Source organism: Gymnogyps californianus, chromosome 2 (genome assembly GCF_018139145.2).
Source record: "Gymnogyps californianus isolate 813 chromosome 2, ASM1813914v2, whole genome shotgun sequence".
Classification (NCBI taxonomy): domain Eukaryota; kingdom Metazoa; phylum Chordata; class Aves; order Accipitriformes; family Cathartidae; genus Gymnogyps; species Gymnogyps californianus.
In genome coordinates this window covers 168071092-168095368 of record NC_059472.1, presented here as the reverse complement: position 1 = coordinate 168095368, position 24277 = coordinate 168071092, and the positions used below count along the sequence as shown (strand labels likewise).

Here is a 24277-nt window from a genome sequence, read left to right as displayed (position 1 = left end):
GAGCTAGAAACTCCTGGGAGGATGGGGGTGCTGGGTCTGGTTTGGCTGTTGCACTGTGCCAACTGTAATGGGAAAAGAAAAGGAAAATTATTTCGTGCATATCCAGTGGAAGATATTTATGAAGTACGCTTTCAAAGAATAATTTGAAGAAGCAGTGAAGAGAGTCTGGCGTAAGCTGAAGAAGCACTGCAAACAATGAGGGATGAGGAGGGGAGTTTGTATAGGATGAGCACTGAAAGTGAATAATTTTGAGTGATGCTCCAAGGAGCTGTGAGAAAGGGGTGAAAGGAAACAACTCGGTTTAAAAGGAGTATCAGATGAGCAATTCTGCCAACTCCAAGTCTTCAAAAAGGGTGTAAGTCTAAAAGCTGAAATAAAATCTTGTAAAGATTATGAGGTGGATTTATGTCTCACTGGGTGTTTTTAAATGAGGGCTATATATTTATGTGCCTTCAGCTTTTTCAGTCTGCGTTTTTCATGTGTGTCACATTTTCAAGCTTTTTGCTACAGCTATTTGCACTAGAAAAACACTGATGTAAATGGAAAATGAGTTTTTGTGTTACCTGTAATCTGGAAACTGCCACCTTGGAGCGCCCTGGAAGAAATGGTTTAGCGTGCCTGTTGAGAAGATAATGTAAGTGCTAGGCACATCCAGGAAAGACAATCTGAAAGAGGAATGCAAGAGAGGATGACTGTCTTGGCTAAGGTACATGACTCATGAGGGGCAAGCCCTGAGAGAGCGTTGCAAGAAAGCACCTTGTGTAGTGGTTCAGGCTAGGACTCCCAGCAGGAAAGTAAGCGAGCAGCCTGCACATGTTTTGCAGTACTGTAAAGTATGTTTCATGATGGATATGTGACAAGGTAATGCTTAAGGCCAAATAGCAAAGAAGTAACTTCATGCTCAAGTTAAGAATGGAGGAGTCTGCTGAGCAGGAATACCTTGCTTTTGCTGGGGAAATGTGCACCTGTGGATGAGATTATAATGTCCTCTGTATCTGGTTGTCTGATCTGACCAACAGCAACTCCAAAACTTCTCTGTGGAACAGCCTAGGCCATCTGCAAGCGATGGGCCTGCACTCTCCGGAGTGCTAGCAATTGGCTGTGAAACACTTTGGAGTGAGAAAATTCAGCGTCCTGTCAGCTGTGAGTGAGGTAAGTGCAGCCGTCCTGGGGACTGCACCGACACACCGGAGCTGCTTAGCACTGCCAAGGGAGGAGAGGGGGAGAGCACCCCGCGCAGGTTGCCCAGATGAGACAGGCTGCACGTCCCCCTCGCATGGGAGAGTCACATCATTTATATTCCAGTCTTGGAGAAGATTGATGGACACCATGATCAGATAGAATATCTGAGTTCACAACATCTGTATTTTTACTTTTTTTTAAAAAACGTATACCTTTTAGTTAGGGATAGAGTGGCAGCTCCTTCAGAGGTGAGAAGATGGTGAGTCTATTTTCACCTGTTTCTTCAAGTTAAAAATGCAGCTGGGACAAAAGCTTCCTGTGTTTGTAACATATACTGCACATTTTTCTCTGGGATCAGCAAAGACTATTCCAACAGGGTAAGTAAGCCTGTCTAGGACAAACAACGGAGCAAGTTACGCATACCACAACTGAAGACAAGGAAGAAAAATATCCAAGGACATGGAGCCCAAAGAAAGTGAAGTACACGCAAAAGTACACACACCTGGAACATGAGAGGGTAAGCACAGTTGGAGGCACAACAGACATCTAATGAGGGTAAGCATTTCCTCAGTTTTACAAGGTCAAAGATGACAATCATGGTGATTTGTCTTCCTGGCCAATCCATGACCCCATTGCAGTCCGTGAATTCTGTATCATGATCCTCACACAGTTTATCATTTCTGGCTGAACTAAAGTGTGTCCTTAAAAAAAATCTAGTCCTTTTTTGCAGATAATGACACAAAAATGGTGCTACAGAGTCAAATCATAAGTACACCTGACTCATTTACCCTGTTCCTGACAGTGGCCAACACTGAATGCCTAGAAAAGATCATAAAAACAGGGTAGACATCCAGTGATACCTCCCTGAATGCTCTCCTAGCTCGTAGTGATTTGTGATTCAGAGACCTACTGTGACAGACGTGTTGGCTTTGTGTTTAATAGCCTTTGATGGATTTCTCTTTTGCAACTTGCATCACTATATATTCACAGTCATGAAATTTAAGGCCATGAAGGAGCATTAATTCTGCCCGCTTACATATGACAAGTAATTTCACATGGGCCTCCAATGATCTCTGTTACACAAACCAAGTAAATTGTAATATGCTGGAAAGGCTACCACTCTGTAATTTCACTAGCTAATCACTTTCATCACTAAAAGCATATGCCTATTTTCAGTTGGAATTATCTGATGCAGTTTAAAGCTGTTAGTTTTGGTGTTGCTGTTGTTGTGCCTTACCCCTAGACAATTAAAAACCTCTTTAGATTCTGGCATTTTTACTCAGTTGTCCTGGTTTTGGCTGGGACAGAATTAACTTTCTTTTTAGTGGCTGGTACAGTGCTGTGTTTTGGATTTAGTGTGGGAATGATGTTGCTTAACACGCTGATGTTTTAGTTGTTGCTAAGTAGCGCTTATCTTAAGCCAGGGACTTTTCAGTTTCCCATGCTCTGCCAGCAAGCAGGTGTGCAAGAAGCTGGGAGGGAGCACGGCCGGGGCAGCTGACCTGAACTAGCCAAAGGGATATTCCATACCATGGAACGTCATGCCCAGTATACAAACAGGGGGAAGTTGGCCGGGCAGCGCGGATCGCAGCTCGGGAACTAACTGGGCATCGGTCAGCGGGTGGTGAGCAATTGCATTGTGCATCACTGGTTTTTTCTCCCCCCCCCTTCCTTTTTTTGTTATATTCCTTTTCATTACTATTATTATTATATTTCATTATTACTATTGTTAGTGTTATATTTTACTTTAGTTATTAAACTGTTCTTAACCCATGAGTTTTACTTTTTTTTTTCCTTTCCTCCTCTTCACCCCACTGGGAGGGGGGAGGGGGGAAATGGCTGCGTGGTGCTGAGTTGCTGACTGGGGTTAAACCACGACATCAGTAAATGTACTTATGCACTCTAATCAGATCACCTCACAACCTTCTAAGCAATCAGAGTTCATAGAATCATAGAATCATAGAAAGGTTTGGGTGAGAAGGGACCGTTAGAGGCCATCTAGTCCAACCCCCCTGCAATGAGCAGGGACATCTCCAACTCGATCAGGTTGCTCAGAGCCCCCTCCAGCCTGACCCTGAATGTTTCCAGGGATGGGGCATCTACCACCTCTCTGGGCAACTTGTGCCAGTGTTTCACCACCCTCATCGTAAAAAATGTCTTCCTTATGTCTAGTCTGAATCTACCCTCTTTTAGTTTAAAACCATCAAAACCAGTTTAAAGCCATTACCCCTTATCTTATTGCTACAGGAGTTCTGCATTTCTCATTGTAAAATATTTCTTCCAATCTTCAGATAAATTTTGTGAACCTCTTGTACATTTTTTTTTTTTTTTTTCCCTCTCTGTTCCCTTCAAGCCTTACAAAAAGGGCTATGCCACCAGGGGCCTTATTGCTGTCTCTCACATCAACAGCATCTGTTTCCCCCAGATTGTCTACCTGTACAGATCTGTTATGTCATGTCTTAATCTTAAACTGTAAACTTTACAGGGCTGGGATAGCTCTGTATTTTAGTGTCTAAAATAGTGGGTCCTAGTCAAGGTTGTGTCAAGGTCCTAAGCTGCTTGTGCATTAATACAGTCAATTTCTTTCCAGACTTAGCTTTTTTTTTTTTTTTTTGATACAGTCCTCTTTGGAGGAGTGACACGCCTTCATTTTCCCCAAGCATGTAAGTTTGCACTTAACTGCTTTAAGACAAAATCTATTTGAATAGCCTTACTCTGCTACACGCTCTTCTCCATTGTTATCCTATCTTTATGACTGTTTTTTGCAGTACTCATTTTTTACATCATCTGCAGATTTTATCAGTAGAGAGCTTACATTTGCTTCCAAATCATCAATTCAGTGTCACACAACACTGGCTGGAGAACTGTCCCCCTAGGACCTAAGTAGAAGTCCCCAAATCCAACAATTGGCTCTTATTTGATATGCCAACCAGTTCTTAACTCACATGATTTGTTTACTGCTGTAAAACTTTATGTTTAATAGTTAAAGCATTGCATTAAATTAAATGGATTTTCAGGTCTGTAATGGCTGTCTGATCATCTTTAACTCAACGTGTAACTTCAAAGGCTTAAGTCAAGTTGTTTGCCAAGTCTTACTTGCTGTGCAACAACCTATACAGTAATGACAACTACACCAAATTTCTTCTCAGCATTTCTGGTTTCAATTGCTTATAGTCTAATGTTACATATCTGTAAAGAGCGATTAACATTTTTCTTGTTTGGTGTAACACTGGATCAATTCATTCAACATTTACTGATTTTTTTCTTTCCTCTTTACAGCATTTGCCTTATTGCATTTTTAGTTTACTATCCCCAGGCTATTCCAGCTAGAGCATAACTGTGAAAGTTAACCTGTCTGCCTGTAAGACGCAAGTTGTTCCTTTCATATAGCCTAATCTCACCTTGGAATGCAGAGTTTTGATCAGTAAACCAGAAACTTCAGCTTATGGACTCAGCAGTTTGCTGGCAGTATTTTCTGCCTTTCCTTTCCCACAGAGCTGAATTAAAAAAAAAAAAAAAAAAAAAATCAGCTTCCAGCTTCCCTCAGTGTTGACCCAAGATACCAGATGCTCTTAAGAGTTTCAAGTTCTGTGTAGTATTGCCTCATTGTCTTATATGCACTGACACAGGCAGTGACTTACCAAACTGATCCATTCCAATTTTTTGGTTTACGTCTTTGTTTTGTTTAAATGACAGTCCATCAAATCTCACTATCCTGTTTCACGATTGTCTGTCTTCTCTAACGAGGACTCACTAATGATTGTAGCATGCTCTATGTCATTTTAAAACCTTCTCTGTGGCAGCTTGTTTTACATCACAGATATCCCCAACTGCTACATCCCCTACAGCTTTCAGTTTCATTACTAGAGAGAGAGATTTCCTGACAGTTAACTTACTGCATCTTTTTCGATGTTTATTCTTTCGACTTGGTTGCATGACACCTGTTCTACCCCCATGCATCATATCAGACTGCTTGCTTTGCTTACGTAGTTTTCTACAGCATCCAGTGCCCGTTGCCAGTCCTTCCAAATGTGTGATCGAGAACAATTATTCAGGGAATTCTCCTTGGATATTACACCATATTGAAACTTGCATTTACAAGCTATGCATCCTCTCTGGCACCATGAGGTTGTATTTCATGCATCAGAATCTCTTTTGTGTTGAAGAAGACAAACACACCATCACCAAGACAAGCAGCAGCAGGGGTTCTTCCACTGTCCGTCTTTGCTATTGTAGTGATCCTGACTGAAAGACAGTCACTGCACATCAAGGAGTCGATGACCCACGTAACAGTTAAACTGAGTGTGCACAGGCCTGTGCTGTGCTGCTCGCAGTGTGACATTCAGGCCTGTTTGCTGCACAAATCCCTTGCCCGCAGGACCACCTCAGCCAGTGCGTGGTCACAGAAGAGCCCTCGGCAGCTCTCAGTCCATATCGGCGGTTACGCCACCTGGGCGGCCTTGCCTTTGTCTAAAAGTGAGGCCAGAAGTTCTCATGCAAACATCCTTTCTGTCTGACAGTAGAAATGATGCATAGAGTCGTTTTCTTGTAATCCTATAATAGCTCTAGTGGCCAAAACGGGAGAATCTACTCTACAGATGGGGTCTGCATGGTGTGCTGTGTGTGGGCCAGGGGCCCATTCAATGCTACACCACTTGGGGTTCCCCACATCTAAAGGATGTAAGATTACCTACACTATTCTCTCTTTATAGTGTTAGCTCTAATACATTGTATTTTAAATGATACCTTACACAGTCCGAGTCCCTTTCCTGCTGGGATCATAACAGATCAGCACCTCCTCATGCAAAACAACCACTCATAACAAGAAAGTTTCCCAGTTAGCTTCTCTTGTTCTCACTCTTTGAAGGTTTGCTTAGCAACAAACATGCATCCCAGTAAGACATTCAGCAGAGATCTGACTTCTTTCCATGTAAATGTAATCGAGACATGTCTTACTTTTTAAATAAACAGATCTGAGATTCCTACCCAATTTGAGGCAATGTTCCAGACTTTGAATACTTCTTTTGAAGCTTTTCTAATCTTTCAGCATCTCTTTTCGTGCTGACACCAGACCTCCACCTCATACTGCTCATGAGTATAGCAAATACAATCTCTTTCCTTAGACAGTGCTTATGCAGCTCTGAGTGGAGTTAGTCACACTCACTGGCTCATTGAAATTCACAAGTTCTCATCAGGGCTTTGGCCTTTGATTTCTAGGATACCGGCTGGAAAGAAGAAGCTGGAAAGCTGACAGCTTTGCAGTAAAAAAGATTGGTGTGGTCCTGATGGATAACAAGTTAAACATAAGCCAGCAGCGTTCTCTTGGAGCAAAGAAGCCCAACAGCATTCTGGGCTGCACGAGGAGGAGCGTTGCCAGCAGGCCCAGGGCAGTGATCCATCTCCTCTACTCAGCGCTGGTGAGACACATCTGGCGTGCTGTGCCCAGTTCTGGGCTCCCCAGTACCAGACAGACAAAGGACATACTGGAGCGAGTCCAGCGAAGGGCTGTGAAGACGGTTAAGTAATTGAGTGTCTGTCGTAACAGGTGAGGCTGTGAGAGCTGGGATTGTTTAGCCTGGAGAAGAACAGGCTCAGTGTAGGTCTTATCCATGTATGTAAGTCATTGACGGGAGAGTGTGAGGAAGACAGAAACAGATGCTTCTCAGTGGCGTGCAGTGACATGACAAGAGGCAATGGGCACAAACTGAAATGCAAGAAATTCCATTTAAACATGAGAAAGAACTTTTTAACTGTGTAAGTTATTACACACTGGAACAGATCGCCAGGAGAGATTGTGGAGTCTCCATCCCTGGAGATATTTAAAATGCAACTGGACACAGTCCTGAGCAACCTGCTCTAGCTGATCCTTTGTGCAGGGGCGGGGTTGAACTAGATGAACTCCAGAGGTCCCCTCTCTGGGATACAGAATAGGGAAATCTAAAACATTACCTTTTCTAGATAAATGATTTTGCAGTTACCTGTCTTATGTGTAAGTACATCTTGTATCTGAGTCATTCTGTATAACAGACCTGTCCCCATTTTCTCCCACCTGGTTAACCTTTGTTAGCTGCAAACTTTTACCAACATTTTTTTCCCTTAAATAATCAAATACAATGAGCGACATTTGGCCAAAAACCTATTACCGTAGGAGCACACTCAAAACCCATACCTGGTCATTAAAAGACAGCTTTTCATCCATTTAATAATTACAGTAATGAAAACATGGACATCAATTGGGAATAACAGCCCTTGACAATAAGCAGTTACCTGCTTCCACAAAGACGCGTGTGGCAAGCAGGTGGACAGACCTGATGGAAACCAGGTCCCAAAACTGTGTGTATTGAAGTTGTGTAGAGCCAGGAGCACAATCAAAAAGTATGGTGTAACTGAGGAATTTTCTGTCCCTTAGAACAGTTGCACAGGCTCACCACTTCAATTTGATTACCTGCTAAGTCCTGCACCTATTAAAGCTGAACTGTTAAATCTGCTAGCCATGCCATCTGCCCATCTGTGATAGGAAGTGACATATCTGTTATTTTCAGGGATAATGCTTTGTTCAATCTGCAGAACTGAAAGGTAGTTGTTGGGGACCTTCAGACAGTTCCTGGTTGCTCTCTAGGGCATACAGCAACCCTGTGTCATACCGCGGTGCTCAGCCCAACTGAAGCAAGCTTGGTGCATGTCAAAGGGAATTTTCTGTTCCTTCACCTTCCCAGATCACACAACAAAATGAATGCTCTGCAGTTGTGGGGGAGCCAAACATAGTGAAGTGAAAGTACATTGAGTAGCTTTGTCCAGCAGCAAACTGGACAAGCTGTGTTTATGGCTCCTTGAAAAATGAATGCACGAAGACAGAAACACACAGGAGGGTACAACAACAGCCCTGAGAGTAGCATAGTTGAGGTAACTTTGTTCTAGGACATAGCTCATATTCACTCTCTCTCTGCACTGCTCAGCAGAATTGCGTGGCTTAAAGTAAGGTCGACTCCACAGCTTGTTTTACATCCCTCATCCCAGACGCTATAAAGTTCACAAGTAACCACATGAGTCTGCCTGGAAAGAAACTTTTATTTATTAAAAAACAAACAAACAAAAAAACCCCCCACAAAACCCCCACAGAAACAGCCTCTCTCTGTAGCCCATGCCTGTGCCTCAGAGCAGGGCTGGGAAAGTCTTCCTCCTCCCTTGACCTCACACGCCCTTACCCATGGCAAGGCTGGGAAGGGGATGGAAAGTGCCGAGTGTTAAGGTGCTGAGAAGCTCTTGATGTTTCTAGTCTCTCAAGTGCTGTTGGCCTGTTCCTGCTCGAAGAGGGCCATGGCTAAATGTGAGCGGGATGCAAGTCCCTCCAAGTTACTAAGCACGCAGCGGTGGTATAACTCCTCACTAAGGCGGGGATTGCAGCTCCTCAGTGCGTATTTCTGCACTAACCCTGGCTCCACAGCCCTAAATAGGTGCAGACCAGAATAGTGGAGGAAGACATCGAATACTTCCATGCTCTCCAGCACCTCATCTCGGTCTAGGATATCAGCTGCTAGCTTGGTACGTGCTGTCATATAGTCAGAGTTATAAAAGCAGGCCTCAGCAAAGGAGTATCTGTCAAAATGCCCGTCCCTCAGGAAGTCAGTGCTGGAGGAAGCAGTCTGCTCACCACGATACACCAGTGCAGGGTTGAACTCTTGGAAATGCACTGGGAAAAAGACCTGCCAATTGCTGATAGTATTCATGCGGCAGCGGTTCAGGAACTCCATGTTGATTTCTGTCCAGACGCTGGCCAAGAAGAATAGCGTATCCACAGGGTGCTTCTTTGAGACTATATCCATGAGTTTCACCTGTGACGGCACCTCAGTTTTAACGCTAATCCAGGGGATTTTAACTTCTGCATAGCGTTTCTCCAGCTCTCCTACCATGGCTTTGACTCCAGCAAAAACATCCACCTGACTGACTCGCTGGGCATCATAGGGATGGTAGATGAAAAGCAAAGTCAGCAAGGCATTATCATGTGTGTCCAGTGTGTTCATAGCGAACATATCCAGGAAGTTCGCCACAAAATCCAGGTCCTGCACCGTCAAGGGAAGCACCAGTTGCACCCGTGTAGCCTCTGTCACATATGGCATGGGAATAATTTCCACCTTACTTAAGGGCCGCACCAAGCTCACTCGTTTGGCCAGGAGATGACTGTGGCCCTTTTGGGTCACTGCCTCCAGCAGTAGGTCCAGCGTATATTCCATGCCCCGCGTGGGGTCAAAACGCCGATAGCCATTCAGCAACTGCCGCTTGCTGAAGCGGAGCAGAGGCTGGTAGCGACTGTTAAGTTGCTCAAGTGCGGACTCAATGATTTCACTGACATCCGCTTTGCTGGCTCCAGAGAGCTCACACTTGGGGGAGCCATCAGGACAGGAGAAGAGGTGCTGCTCAGTGAAGTAGTCCCAGCTGATTACCTCAAAACGTGACTTTGGAAGAAACGGGGCATTAATGCCCACAGGCCATGTCAAGCCTGCCTCACCTGCAGGGGTCAATGACGTCAGGTTCCTGATCTGCATCTGTGCAAAGAGAGAACGCATACTGATCCCTACCACCTCCTCAAAGCGGTCCAGCCCATCTCCCACCCAGGCCTGCCTCACCACCTAGAACTTTATCTTGGTAGTGCCGCACCAGCGGTTTTGGATAACATGGTGTCAGAAGTGCTATTTCTGAGACGCAGGACTATATCCTGTGTCTGGCTGATGGTCACCTACAAACAAAAGCAATCATCTTCCTTCACTCTGTTGAAGGAAAAGGAAACCTGTTTGGTCGAGGAGTTTCTGCAGATATCCCTCCCCACATACCTGGAGGTCCTGGATCTCCTGGTAGGCTCTGTCCAGCTGGATCCTGCTGAAGTGCTTGTGCAGCCGGTACATCAGGGTCATGTCAGAAACAGGGTGCACAGCAAGAGCTGCTTGGAACTCCTCTTCCTCCTCCTTCTCCGGCTCAGTATTTTTGGCCAATTCATAGGTGTGATAATGCTGGCCCTGAAGTGGACAAGAGCCAGAAAGACCGGCATGGAACTCGAGTTCACAGAGAAGCCTTCCCTCACCCCAGACATGCATTTGCCCCTCTTTCCATGCTGACTGCGGTACCCAGAGATGAAACTGTAAGAGTTGTCCCCCTCCACCCTACCCCCATGCTACATGCCCGCTTGCTTCTTGGTACCAGCGCGCCCTTTATCCAACCTCCAAAAACCTGTGAATCAGCATCTGCTAGTAGGCTGAAAATTAAATACTGTATGTGCTCTCTCGCCCAACGTCTCAGCTTTGATTACGGGCTTCTCCCCAGTGCTGCCACACCACACAGCCCTTTCTTCCTCCGTAACTCACAGCAGAGGCTCACAGAAAAGCCCCTTTGCTATGCAGCAGGCAACTAGTAAGAGCATGGGTTTGTTCAGGCTTAGCCCACACAAAACCCTGAGAAGGGAGGTAGTACCTGGAGCTGGGAAACACAAGTGATGCCAAGGAAATCAATGATGCAACGTCCCAGCCACTCATCTGGCCGCACACTGAGGATCTCATTCCGACAGCTGTCCAGGTGTGGATGGAGCTTAAGCAGCAGGCTGCGGGAGATCAGGTAGCCAAAGCCACCATGACAATAGCGGGCCTGCTCATCTCCCCCAATAAACTCCTCCGCTCGTCCCAGGTAAACATCTTGGTTAATACTTAGGTGCGTCACCAGAGCCTTGACCTGTTCAGCCTGGGCATAGGTATCATCCTGCATGATGTAGAACCAGTCATAGTCAGAGCCAAAATGCTGATGGATATAGTGCATGGTCTCATACATGAGCCAAATGGGACGCTCATCCCCATGGGCCACCAGCACCATGCCGTGAGGCACCTTGGCGCTGCGCAACCCTGTAAAGTACAGCAGGCGTGGGAAGTGATGGGCTACGGTCTTGTTCACTGCCACTGCCAGCGTATTCAGGGTAGCCTTGGAGGTCAGCACCGCCACAAACAGTCTCTCATGGAATCCCAATTCTGTTTGGATGTAGCGAGTTCTGTAAAGGAAGGACATACCTACATGACAAACAGCTGGGTGACAAAACCCAGAGGATTATGGTAACTTGGAATAAGTCTTTATCTGCTGGAATCTACCAACGGTGAAACAGCTAAGCCTAAAAGTAGAGCTTTAAGAGAAGACTCACTAGTAAAAATCCCATTTTGTAAAAACACTTGCTTCCTTACAGGAAACTACAATCTCACATCACTTATCCGAGCTAGGAAACTGTGCTCGTGTAAGTAAAAAAGAAAAACAAACACCAGAGCTAACCACTTGCAAGTTAGATACATTATTATTAATTGCTCAATATTCTCCTAACAAATAGACCGGTTAAAAAAGTTTTGAAGAATAATTTAACATGTTCTATTAGACAGGAGTAATAAAAGAAGAAATATTCTCAATCTTCTTGGGCATTTTTGTTGCCTTTTTTTAAACTAACTTCTTAGACACTTCTCCTGCACCCCTTTATGGTAGCAATCTTAGCCATTGCCTTGTTGCATCGCGCTGTCACTACACAAGGTATTTCAAACAGCACATTCCACCCTGAACCCGTTAACTCGCTGGAAGACTTAGAACCCCAAATACCATCCGCATGCGATCATTTCCCTTGAAGGAAAGCCTGGCCAAAGGAACAGATTTTACCTGAGCACTTTTTTGTAAGGCTTGTTGGGGTCTCTGTAGTACGGAACAATCCGAGGCCTGAAGTCCTCGTGGCCCGGGCCCGGCCTTCCATCCGCTGCCTCCGGACGCGCTCCGCCGGCGAGGGGCCCGGGACGGCCCGCCGCCCCCAGGCACTGGTCCTCGCCCCCGCTCTGGCTCCAGGAGGCGCGCAGCAGGCTCAGGCTGCAGCCGAGGGAGAGGCCCAGGACGAGCGGCAGCACGGGCCGCAGCGCAGCCAGCAGCGCAGCCAGGCGCATGGCGGCGCCGGGGCCGGCGGGGCCCCGGCGGGGCGACGTCCAGCCGCGGGGCTGTCCGGTCCGGTCCGGGCGGGCGGGGGCGGCCGCAGACCCGCTACGTCCGGGGCGGGCTCACGGGGCCGCTGCGACGCTGGGGGAGCCGGCGGCCGCGGGACATCGCCGGCGCGGGGCGCTCGGGCGGCGCGGGGCGGGCAGCGGCGGGCCCTGCGGGACAGCGGGCGGGTGAGAGCGCGGCCGCCCCCACGGGGCCGCGCACCGCCCCCCGCCCCCGACGCCGGCCGGCGCGGGTCGGCGGCCCCGGGGCTCTCTCACCTGCAGGCAGGGCGGCCGTTCCGGGCGCGGGCCGGTGGCAGGGCCGGGGGCGGCCCGGCGCTCCGTGCCGGGGCGGCGGGGGCAGGCAGCGGCTGCCACCTCAGCCGCCTCATCGCGACCCTGGCGCGCTTCCGCTTCCCCTTTTCTCTCTATGGTGCCCCGGCGGCCGCTCTACCTGGTGGCGCCGTCGCCTCTATGGTACCGCGAGCCACCGCCCCCCGCGCGCTTCACGTCGCGCGCCGGCCCCTGCCCGCGGCGTGCGCCGGGGGGGGAGGTGGGGCCTGGGGCCGGGCCCGGCGCGAGCGGCGCGATGCACGCCGGGACGCGCAGTGCGCGGGAGCCGGCGGCGCGCTCGGGCCCGGCCGGCGGAGGGAGCGCGGACTCCGCTTCCCAGAGCAGCGCGGCCGCCCGGCGCGGGTGACGCTTCGCGCTCCGATTGGCCGCCGTGCCGGGGGGGGTGGGGCGTGCGCACGCGGTAGCAGCTGTCCTGTTGCGACAGAAGGAAAGCGCGGAGCAGCCGGTGCGGGCCGGGCGGGCGGCGCAGGCTGGGCCTGGCGGCGCGGCGCGGCGGGGGAGGAGGAGGAGGAGGAGGAGGAGGAGGAGTGGGCCGGAGTGGGTTGCGCGGCGCGGCGCGGGCAGCCTAGCGGGCGGGCGAGCGGGCAGCCCTCGGCCGGGCCCGGCGGCGCCGCGTGCTCCGGGCCGGGGCGGGCGGCTCGCGGGGCCGCCGAGGCGAGGAACTGGGGCGGGGCGACCCGGTGCGGGCCGGATCGGCGCGGCCTAACGGCGCCTGTCGCACCTCCGCCGCAGCCCCTCCGCCGCGCCATGCCCTCCGACCTGGCCAAGAAGAAGGCGGCCAAGAAGAAGGAGGCGGCCAAGGCCCGGCAGCGGCCGCGCCGGGCCCCGGAGGAGAACGGCGATGCCGGGACGGAGCCGCAGGAGGTCCGGCCCCCGGAGGCCAACGGAACGTCGCTGCCAGGTGAGAGGCGGCCCCGCCGCGATGCCGGCGCCACTGCGCCGGCCGGTGCCTGGCTCGTGTCCGTGCGCCCCGCGGGGGCCGGCGCTGGCAGCGCCCCGGCGCACCCGACAGAGTGCCCTCGGTGGGGGTCAGCCCGGCAGCCCCGTGTGTGCCGGTGCTGGGAGCGTCTGGCTGGGGCTGTTCACGGACGGGACTGTACGCGTTTGGTTGCGCCCGCGGCTTAGTAAACTGGGACATCGGTTCCTCTTCAGATGAAAAACAGCGTGGGCACGGGCTTGCGCTGAACTGGGCCAGCTGCGGTGTCTACCATTAGGGCCACGCTCTCTCCTTTGAGCTAGCAGGACACCTACAGCAATTTGTGGCTGCTCTCCGTAAACTGTGCAGGTGAAGGGTTCCCTAGGCGCTCGCTTGAGGCTTGCAGGGTAAAGACAGAGGGTGCTGATGGTGTCTTTTCCCTCTCAAACAGATGCTGTCCCGATATTCTGGTACTTGATGCCCAGACCTGTTTGGTTTTTTGTTATTTTGTTTTTTTTCCTGCTGCAGGAACCACTGTAGTGTCTGAATTCTTACTGTTCTTGCTGATATTGCTATGACCCTCTGTTCATCTGTTTCTCTGGGACATATCTGGTTTGCAGGAACTAAGAGCCTGGCTATCTTAATGAAAGAGACTTTGTCAACAAAGACCTGTTGACCTCCCTAAAGGAAATAGGCGAGGTGACGCTTACAGAGAGAGAGTTTATTTTTTGTCCTTACTTTAGCCCACCTGGTAAGCCGCAGGCTGTTGGGCGCGCAAGTTTTTTTCAGGCTCAGCCCACAGTGCGTTGTTTTAAGAGGCACTCAGTGTGCGTGACACAGAGACCCAGGGCAGCCAAAGGCACCGGGGTCCGGAGGGCAAGGCGAAGGGGCCGCTCTCCCGCGGACCCCGCTCTTTGCCAGCGCCGCCGTGGTTCCCCAGAGCACGCTCCCGACCGCGGACGCTGGCGGCACCGGCGCCTGGTGGCCTGGCACCACCAGCAAGACCCTGCCAGTGCCTGAAGGCGCCTTCGGCCCGGTCACCGCGGCCGGCTCGGGTGTCCGCCGCGGCGGGGCCGCCCTCCGGCCCGGCCCGGCCCGGCCCGGCCCGCAGCGGCGCCGCCGGCTCCGGGCGGGGACTCGGCGCCCGCCGGGACCGAGCCGGCCAATCGGCGTCCGCTCCCGTGGCTCATTTGCATAGCGCCTTCCTATTGGTGAAGCCTGGGGAGCCGCGGCGGGCCGGGCCGCGGGCTGTCCGCTGCGGGAGCGCGCCGCCGCCGCCGCCGCCGTGTGCCGCCCGGTGCCGGTGGCTCGGGGCCGGAGGTGGTGAGCAGGCGTTGGGAGTCAAGGGCAGGCTGGGAGCCGGCGCGAACATCAGAGGGCAGGTTCTGTGCGTGTTTCCTGTTGGCAGCTCCCTGTGCAATAGTTACACCTCGAGAGTAACACTGCCCTGCCCCTCTTTTCACTCGTCTGGTTTGCTTGTTTACGTGACTGGTCTGCTTGCGCTGCCCGTGCCTTCAAAGGGGGTTGGCATTTTTTGCTCCTTCTTGGCTAAGTTTGCCTTGGTGATAATAGTGATGTTGCTGAGTGAGCGATTTTGCCAGGAGTGCTAGGTGTTGACAGCCAGGGTGCTATCCCTCACTGGCCTGAACACGAACAATCTGAACACCAGGTCTCTGCTCGGAGCAGCTGGAGTATTGCTGGGATCCTCAATGCCATTTTCTTCTTCAAATGGCAGTGTCTCACCAAGGAGTGAAAGTTGGACTGTAACTCAGGGCTGCAACAGAAGATCAGCATGACAGGAAAGATCTGCTTATACTGTAGGAGGAAAGGAAGAGGGGGGCATGCATATGGACATATTAGCTTCTCAGAAAAACGGTAGGGCCTATTCCAATGCTGCTGCTTCTTTCCTCCTCTCGGCTTTCCCTTCATTTGTTTTCTAGCCAAGTTTTCTTTCGGCCAGCCCTTTCCTTAAGCTGACAAGCAATACTTTGTAAGTTCTCTTCCCACCCATGTCCTTCCTGCAGTGAGGGTTAGTCCCATCGTACTGGCATAACAGGCTAGCTGTTCTGGCTGCTCACTTAGTTCTAATAGTCACATTTTATTTAGAGAGCAGGCGGAAGTTCCTGTTAGATCATATATACCCATCTGCTAAGCTGAAAAGCTGAGTGTGATTGCATTTGGGCCTCCTCAACACTTCTGTAGAAATGGGGACGTGGGAATTGTTTTTGTGGTCCTGGGCCTATTGGTACAGGGTCTTATGGCTTCCCTTGTATTTGTAAATCAGTAACACTTCTGATCTGTCTCTGCATATAGAGGTGGATGCTCTTACAAAGGAGCTGGAGGACTTTGAATTAAAGAAAGCTGCTGCCCGAGCTGTGACAGGAGTGCTGGCCTCCCATCCCAACAGCACGGATGTGCACATCATTAACCTCTCGCTGACCTTCCACGGCCAGGAGCTGCTGAGCGATACAAAACTCGAGCTGAACTCCGGGAGGCGCTACGGCCTGATCGGACTCAATGGGATCGGTAAGCTGCGGGGCACGGTGACGTGGGCTTCTTGGAGCTCAGTGAAGATTCTGTGCTGCTGAGAAGCTGGACAGATGCAGGTGGTAAATGCTGGAAACCAGAAAGAAGGCTGTTAGACAGACATGGCTGGGACACGGCAGTTTCCATTCTGCCGTCTCCCCACCCAGGAAGAGGAATTGCTAGGATTGCTGGTAGAAGTATGAGGTTGCATTCTGGCTTTGGACTGTGCATTTGAACTTGTTTCTGTGGTGAGCTGGATGAGACATCTGGGATCTGTGAATCTGTCTGATTCCTGTTTGCAGGATTTGTTTAGCAGTGTCAATAAACCCAGTGCTGATGCTGTTGGTCAAAGAACTTGCACAGTATGGAGGAGTAGGGAGTGTGTGGTTTGTCCTCAATGGGAAAACAACTGTACAATCCCTGGAGAAGGCGACGCTCTACATGGAGAGATGCAGAATATGGGTGTAATTGAAGAAGAGCTAGTAAGAGTGACCAGCTGGTTTAACTTTCAGGAAAACACTTAGGTTCTCTAGTGATGAGTGCATTACTTTCCTCTATGTTAGAAGTCTTTAGAGTCGGGGGTCCTGGTAACAGATGTCAGACCTGGTTAGACAGCAGGAAGTATACAGCAGAGATAAAGTTTCCTAAATCTGGGCAAGGGCTGAACTGCAGTGGTTTCCAAAGAGCTTCTTCATATGTCTCAATCCTGTCCTTGGGGTGGTAAGCCTTAGCTGGGAGGGCAGCCTGTCACAGTGAGGCAGTAGGCTCTAAATGTGTCTCTAATTCTTCTGGCCTCTTGGGGAAGAAATTCCCAAGGATTTTCTGGGGTTGGAAAGGGAGGGAATCAATGGAATCTGACTGCATCTCGTCCGTTTCTCTGTGACATTGTATCTCACTGAATCCAACAATTAATTGTGGAGTGTCTGTCTGCACACAGGGAAATCCATGCTTTTGTCAGCTATTGGGAAACGAGAAGTGCCCATCCCAGAGCATATTGACATCTATCACCTGACCCGAGAGATGCCTCCCAGTGACAAGACCCCTCTACAGTGTGTGATGGAGGTGGATACAGAGAGGGCCATGTTAGAACGAGAAGCGGAACGTCTGGCTCATGAAGATGGTAAAGCTTCTTGGAGTCCCTGTGGACAAGGGACGTTTCCTCCATTTCCCTCCCCACTGAAGAAAAGGTCTTATTTGGGTTCCTTGGCAGAGTTCTTACATGTTATGGTACCTGTTTCCCCCAGCTGCCCTGTACTAGTTGAAAAGTCCTGTGGGATTACACTTCTTTGGATGAAATTATTCCATGCAGCTTCTTAAGAAGTGTCTCAGGCTTGGGAATGGAGGGGGCTGAATAGTGGTAAAGCAGATGGACTATGAGCTTTCCCAGCTGTATAGAGGCGCAGCGGAGAGCCCTTTATTGGTAGAAGTGCTGACAGGCAGGCTCTCTTTCAGCGGAGTGTGAGAAACTCTTGGAGTTATATGAACGTCTGGAGGAGCTGGATGCTGACAAGGCAGAAGCACGGGCCTCGCGTATCCTTCACGGCTTGGGGTTCACGCCAGCCATGCAGAGGAAGAAGCTGAAGGACTTTAGTGGTGGCTGGCGAATGAGGGTGGCTCTTGCTAGGTGAGTGGTATCCTGCCTGCTGCCTCCTGGGAAAATGCCTGCTTGCTCCTGACTCTGCAGAGCCACATACACAGTTCTAAGAACTCAGAGCAGAGCTGAGAGGCTTTGGGTTACCTGCATTTACCCTGCGCTGTCATCTCCCCTCTCCTTTCAGAGCCCTCTTCATTCGGCCTTTCATGCTGCTGCTAGATGAGCCCACAAACCACCTTGACCTGGATGCCTGTGTGTGGTTGGAGGAAGAGCTGAAAACGTAAGCATGAAGGAGTTTGCTGCTTCTATGGCTTGTGCTTTTCTGCTGGAACATCTTGTCAGCATGTGAGCAAGTGCTACAGGAATAACTGTCTATAGTTCTTGTGGCTACATAACTATATTGCAGTACCAGTGACACCTCCTTGTGCTTGCTGCTACATTTGTCTACGAAAGGGTTCTTGATGCAAGGGTAATGAATTCAAGACAAGCCCCCGTCTCTCCCTCACTGAAGAAATGAGAAATGCTCGTTTGTACTCCCCGGTTAAAGCTACTTCCTTGAAAGCCAGGAGCAGCCCTGGCAGCCTGTGTACCAGCACCATGTGCTGTACCAGTAGTGTGAGCTTTCCAGACCTGGCTTCCAGCTCATCTTTCTGCGTATTGTTCCTCTGTTTTCACAGAACTGTAGTATCTGAGTGTGTCAGTTTCATCTTGTTCTAGTATGTCGGGTGACTGTTTTTCATAAACAAAGGTAAAATGTTAAGGCTTAAGGCAAAAAGCTTAGGAGTAGTTAGGAAGCTTAGGTTATCTGGGTTGTGCATTAAAAGGACTGTATAGTGAGAAGGGCCTTTCATCTGCAGAGGTTTTTCCATCAGCTTTGGCAGTTGAACCTTTTGCATGCTTGCTTTAGAAGTCAGACGTTTTAGGAAAGTAATTTGAACCTCTCTCTTTTTGGGAGGCTTTAACCAGTCATTTTACAGATGTGGAGTGGAGCCAGGCACAGTGTACCTAACAGATGGTAGTCTGTGCCAAGGTGAAAGTAAGCAGCAAAGGTTGAAACTTCTTAGAAGTGTGATGCCAGTGGAGTCACTTGCATCAGTAGCACTCGTCATCTACCACATGGGTAGCTGTTATCTTTTTGTTCTTAATCCAATTGTAGGCCAGTGATCTGGTGCATGTAAATCCTTTGTCACCATCAGGGCCAATGAGCAAGAATTCTTTTCCTAGCTTAGTCTCTAATAACTTATATGGTGCCATAGGTTCAAGCGGATCCTTGTGCTGATATCCCACTCCCAGGACTTCTTGAATGGTGTCTGCACCAACATAATCCACATGCACAACCGCAAACTGAAGTACTACACAGTGAGTAAATGGTGCCCTGTGCAACCGGCAAAAACAGAGGAGCTGTTCTCTGGGGCATGTCTGATGTTCTGTGGTCTCTTTCTAGGGAAATTATGATCAGTATGTAAAGACTCGCTTGGAACTAGAAGAAAATCAAATGAAGCGATTCCACTGGGAGCAAGATCAGATTGCCCATATGAAGGTATCTGCCTAGCTGCATGAACATCCTTCTACCCATGCAGGTGGGCATTCCTGCACCTCCTCAACCTTGTTATCGTGGCTTTCGGCTAACTGTGTGTTTTGTTGCAGAATTACATTGCACGATTTGGTCATGGTAGTGCGAAGCTGGCCAGGCAAGCTCAGAGCAAGGAGAAGACCCTTCAGAAAATGATGGCTTCTGGCTTGACAGAGAGAGTTGTGAATGATAAGGTAGGATCAGACATGGGATTGCATCTAGAGATCAGTATTGGAAACATGGGCTAGATAAGTAGGATGATCTTTAGCTGACAGCAGGAATGGCTGACACAGCTGGGAGCAAGAATGGCATACCCTTCCTGATGCCAAGGATGACTGTACTGAAGATAGTGTAATGCTGAAGAGTGGAGAGAGGAGGAGTAATTTTCTAGGGGAGAGAAGGGGATTTGTCATATCAATAAGGCTATTTTGCAGACACAGAAATCAGAAATGAATGTCTAAGGGTTGGAGAAGATGGAGGAGGATGCTCAGAGCAACTCCTACTTGTTTGAAGAGTATAAGGCCACGTTTGCTTCAAGGGGAAAGAAACAGAGACTCATTAGCCAGCAGATGAGCTTGCAAGCAACTAATCAGAATAAATCTGTGAGTGAGTTGCTAGAGGGGCTCATAAAAAGTCACAGTCTGGTGCCTTGGTCTACAGATGATGTTTATAGTGAGGCATGGTTATATCAGAATAACTAGGTTGTCTTGTGCTCCAGGGTGTCTAACAAGTGGATATTCTGTGTTAACAGACTTTGTCATTCTATTTCCCGCCCTGTGGGAAAATCCCCCCTCCTGTCATCATGGTACAGAATGTCAGCTTCAAATACACCAAGGATGGGGTGAGTACGGGGAGGGTGCATGGATTGTACGGAGATGTACCCCTGCCTTGTTTGGGAGCGTGAGGCTTTTGGCTAAGCTTTCTGATCAGGCTGTAGCATATGACTAGTGGATCAAACTTCTTGGCAGTGTTAATGCTGAGTCTGCTGAGGACAGAGCGTTACAGGTGCAGCAAGGAGGTTCTGCGTAGTGGTGGAAAGGCATAATATGTGTCATGATTTTTGTGGTTTGCAGCCATGGATCTATAATAACCTGGAATTTGGGATTGACCTGGATACCCGTGTAGCTCTTGTTGGACCCAATGGAGCCGGAAAGTCAACACTGCTGAAACTGCTCACAGGAGAGGTATGCTCCCTACATTGTTGTCCTGGTTTCGGCTGGGATAGAGTTAATTTTCTTCTTAGTAGCTGGTACAGTGCTGTGTTTTGGATTTAGTGTGAGAATAATGTTGATAACACGCTGATGGTTTAGTTGTTGCTAAATAGCGCTTATCCTAAGTTAAGGACTTTTCAGTTTCCCGTGCTCAGCCAGCAAGCAGGTGTGCAAGAAGCTGGGAGGGAGCGTAGCTGGGGCAGCTGACCCGAACTAGCCAAAGGGGTATTCCATAACATAGGACGTCATGCCCAGTATATGAACTGAGGGGAATTGGCCGGGAGGGGCGGATCGCTGCTGGGGCATCGGTCAGTGGGTGGTGAGCAATTGCATTGTGCATCACTTGTCTTTTCTTGGGTTTTATTTCTCTCTTTTTTTTGGTTATATTCCTTTTCATTACAATTATTATTATTACAATATTTTTATTATTATTAGTTAGTATTATATTTTATTTCCATTTAGTTATTAAACTGTTCTTATCTCAACACACAAGTTTTACTGTTGTTTTTTTTTTTTTTCCCCGATCCTCCTCCCCATCCCACTGGGAGGGGGGAGCAGCTGTGTGGTGCTTAGTTGCTGGCTGGGGTTAAACCACAACAATTGTCTGTACTGTTCTGGACCTTTATTCTTGGGGTAGTCTTCAACGAAGCTGCACTTACTTGCCGGAGCACCCCAATCAGGCCTTGGGAATCCTAAGGTCTTGCTGCAATATAGGACTTTTTCTCTCATATTAGCTGTTCAGGCCGCTTCCTCTGTGCCAGAGCGGAGATGGCTGGATGCTGTATTTCTGGCATACAGCAAAAGGAGGGATTTCCTGGTGAAATGCTTTTATCTTCCCTTTCTAGCTGCTGCCCACAGATGGGATGATTCGCAAGCACTCACATGTGAAGATCGGTAGATACCACCAGGTACTCCCTACAGCAGCCACCAGGGACATGAAATGCTGAGGAAAAAGCTGTCAGGAATGAGGAATCTTGCCCCTCTGTTTCTGCTTCCAAGGCCCCCCCCACTGCTGCCCTTCTGTGCCTGGAGATGGGGGAAGGAACTGTTCTGTTGGCTGAATGGGCTCTAGCAAATGTTCTTACCCTGAAAAGAGGCTTGCTGTGGTCCTTTCTGCTTAGCCTCTCACCTTTTATGGGAGAGATGGTTGCCTTGTGCTTGGTGGTGGACAAGCCTGCTATTCTGAAGCAGGACTCCTGCTCCTGAAATGGAGACTCCTTCCATAATAGTTCAGCACAGTGGCTATACTGTGAGTGGGGTTATTGGCTCTTGTGTTCTGCTGCTCAGCTGGTACCAGGGGGATATAAGGGGGGAAGTACTTGTGGCCGTGAAGTGGGTGGCCTGCACAGCCTGAAGGTGACTTTTCTTCTCTGTCAGCACTTGCAAGAGCAGTTGGACTTAGACCTCTCACCCCTGGAGTACATGCTGAAATGCTACCCAGAGATCAAGGAGAAGGAGGAGATGAGAAAAATCATTGGCAGATATGGTCTGACAGGGAAGCAGCAGGTGAGTATGAGCTGTTGAGGTTTGCTTTTTGCTCATTAGAGAAGTAGAGCTGCTGCATTTTCTGTTGCTCTACTGATGTCTGACAGTGTGATGCAGTAAGCAGCATGGCACGCCACAGCATCAAAATGCTTTTTTCTTCTCTGCCTTTGAAAGTGGAGAAAAAAAAATAACTCAGGGCTCATAGGAACTTTCTTTGCATTGCAGCAATATGTGGGTTGGAATGGGTGACCTCCTCAGAATGTGAGTGAAGAGAAGACAAGTTGTGGCATAGTGTTAGACTTGAGCATATTTTAATTGTAACTTGAAGCAATTTGCTTTTCTCTTATTTCTGAGATAAATACCAGGCAGAAGTGCTAGAACACATTCTCAACTGGGAGTGGGGACCACTTGGTTCAAACAAGAGGGTAGGATCACCAGTGGTGCTCTGAGTCCAAACATGACATGCTCCTGTACGTCATATGTCACATGTATGACAGGAGTTGTCCTCATCACTGCAGTTCAACGTTGTTTTTTACATTGTTCTTCCCCATTTGTGACTCCAGAAGTTGAGAGTAGTTTTATTGTTGTGTCAGGATGCAATGAACACTAGTCAGACCTCAGTTAACTGTCCTTTGGAACCTTTCACACAAGCTGGGTCTTGCTATGGACACTCCTTCTTCAGAAGCCCCTGGAATTCCCTTGTTCTGCTGGTGAGAGAAGCTTAGTCTAGGTATAAGACTGACTAAACTTTGTCCTCTTGTGTCATGTAGCTGCTGGAAACAGTGTGAGGTCTGAATATTTTGTGGTCAGGGTTGCAGTCTGTAAGTTTCCCTGCAGAGCTGCGAACAGTGCCTGTGTTTGTCAGGTGAGCCCCATTAGGAACCTCTCTGACGGGCAGAAGTGCCGTGTGTGCTTTGCGTGGCTGGCCTGGCAGAATCCGCACATGCTTTTCCTGGATGAGCCCACCAACCACTTGGACATAGAAACAATAGATGCTCTGGCAGATGCTATCAATGAATTTGAAGGAGGAATGATGCTCGTCAGCCATGACTTCAGACTCATCCAACAGGTAAGAAAAGTAGTGAATTTTGTCAGAGCACCTTTCTAACACTTTAAGTAATTAAAACAAGGTGCTTTCAACTGACTGGCTCTTACTCATCCCAAAAAGATGTGTGAGTGAAAAAAATCACTGAACAGGATTCCCTTGCCATGTTCATGTGAAAGAATTACTGAGCTAGCCTAGGAAAGCATTAGGTACTTGAAAGAAAAAAAAAAAAAACAAAACAAAACCTTGGAAGTGAAGAATAAGTTAAACGGAAATCATGACACACTGTGGAGGCCTTAACTAGATTTTTTTAAATGATACTGGAGTAGTTCTAGCACAGGTTTTTTATCACTCAGTCTGCACAGGCGAAGGAAATTGCACTATGCACACAAATGTCAACTCCTGATTTGTCAGCTCTAGCTTTGTCTGCAAGTTCAGGTATAATTTTATTTTTCAGTGTGTTATATCCAAGTAGTTCAGGTCAAGAACTACTTTTTTTTTCAATTCCCAATTTAGCAGGAAAGGCTTTCCTTTTTAGTCCATGAACAAAAAAGGAAATGTTGATGGGTCAAGGATTTTTAGTTCTAAAATCTTGTATAAATTATGCAGAAAACACCAGGTGAGATGTTTCACGGCAGATATTTTTCTTTGGTGGTTGAAGTGTGAGAGTTGTTAAACTCTTTTCTTACCAGTCTTCAGAGAGTAGATTTTTGTTAATTTTATAATTTTGGTAAAATTATAAAATGCTGTACTGTAAACCTCTCCTCCTCCTCCTCCTTGTGTGCTTGCTTTCAGGTTGCACAGGAGATCTGGGTCTGTGAGAAGCAGACAATCACAAAGTGGCAAGGAGACATCCTCGCCTACAAGGAACATCTCAAGTCAAAGCTGGTGGATGAGGATCCGCAGCTCACCAAAAAGACCCACAATGTGTGAGCTCTAGAGCAGTCGGTCAGGTGCGCTCTGTGGAGACTGACAGTGGCCAACGTGACTCGCCCATCTGCCGACTGGAATGGGACTCTGCTGCTATCTCTGGCTGTGTTCTAGGATTGCTGCAATACTGCTTCCCCTTGACTTGCCTTGCACCTCTGTATCTGGACAGATCTCTTCTCTCCTGATCTGGCTACGTTTGGGCAACCATTTCCATATTTAGGTGATGTCCCACCTGAGCCAGGCCTTGGAATCTAATGGTCTGGGGTCATGGCAGTGGCAGTGAGGGTGTCTGAGCTGCAGTGATACAGAAGTGGAGACCCCAGCCCAGCTTCTCCCGCCTCTTCCTTCCCAATTTCTGCTTCAGTTTAGATTCTTCACTTCAAACTCCTCTGGCCTTGGTTTGTTTTTAACTATTATTTAACAGTGTAATTAACAGATCTGCCTGAGAATCCATCAGTCAATAAAGAGGGAAGAACAGTCTT

The 24277-nt window shown here is 48.9% G+C and overlaps 2 protein-coding genes across 3 annotated transcripts; one reads left to right on the top strand and one right to left on the bottom strand.

Annotated features, from left to right (window-relative positions):
* Positions 1-8232: 8232 nt before the first annotated feature.
* On the bottom strand, positions 8233-12140 carry CHPF2 (chondroitin polymerizing factor 2). Of its 2 annotated transcripts, XM_050891201.1 has the most exons (4): positions 11854-12140; positions 10645-11209; positions 10011-10193; positions 8233-9725 (listed from the first exon to the last, which is right to left on the bottom strand). In XM_050891201.1, the coding sequence occupies exons 1-4, from the start codon at positions 12126-12128 to the stop codon at positions 8463-8465; spliced, it is 2286 nt and encodes a 761-aa protein (XP_050747158.1). In that variant the 5' UTR covers positions 12129-12140; the 3' UTR covers positions 8233-8462. The 2 variants fall into 2 exon arrangements, with proteins under 2 accessions (XP_050747158.1, XP_050747157.1); XM_050891200.1 differs by lacking the exon at positions 10011-10193 and having other exon boundaries at positions 11854-12135.
* Positions 12141-13262: 1122 nt separating this feature from the next.
* On the top strand, positions 13263-24277 carry ABCF2 (ATP binding cassette subfamily F member 2). Its single transcript, XM_050891289.1, has 14 exons — positions 13263-13416; positions 15745-15957; positions 16895-17077; positions 17410-17581; positions 17736-17831; positions 18808-18910; positions 18996-19091; positions 19199-19318; positions 19876-19965; positions 20198-20308; positions 21181-21243; positions 21713-21841; positions 22686-22889; positions 23661-24277. Exons 1-14 carry the CDS (start codon positions 13263-13265, stop codon positions 23796-23798), a joined length of 1872 nt encoding a protein of 623 aa, XP_050747246.1. The 3' UTR covers positions 23799-24277.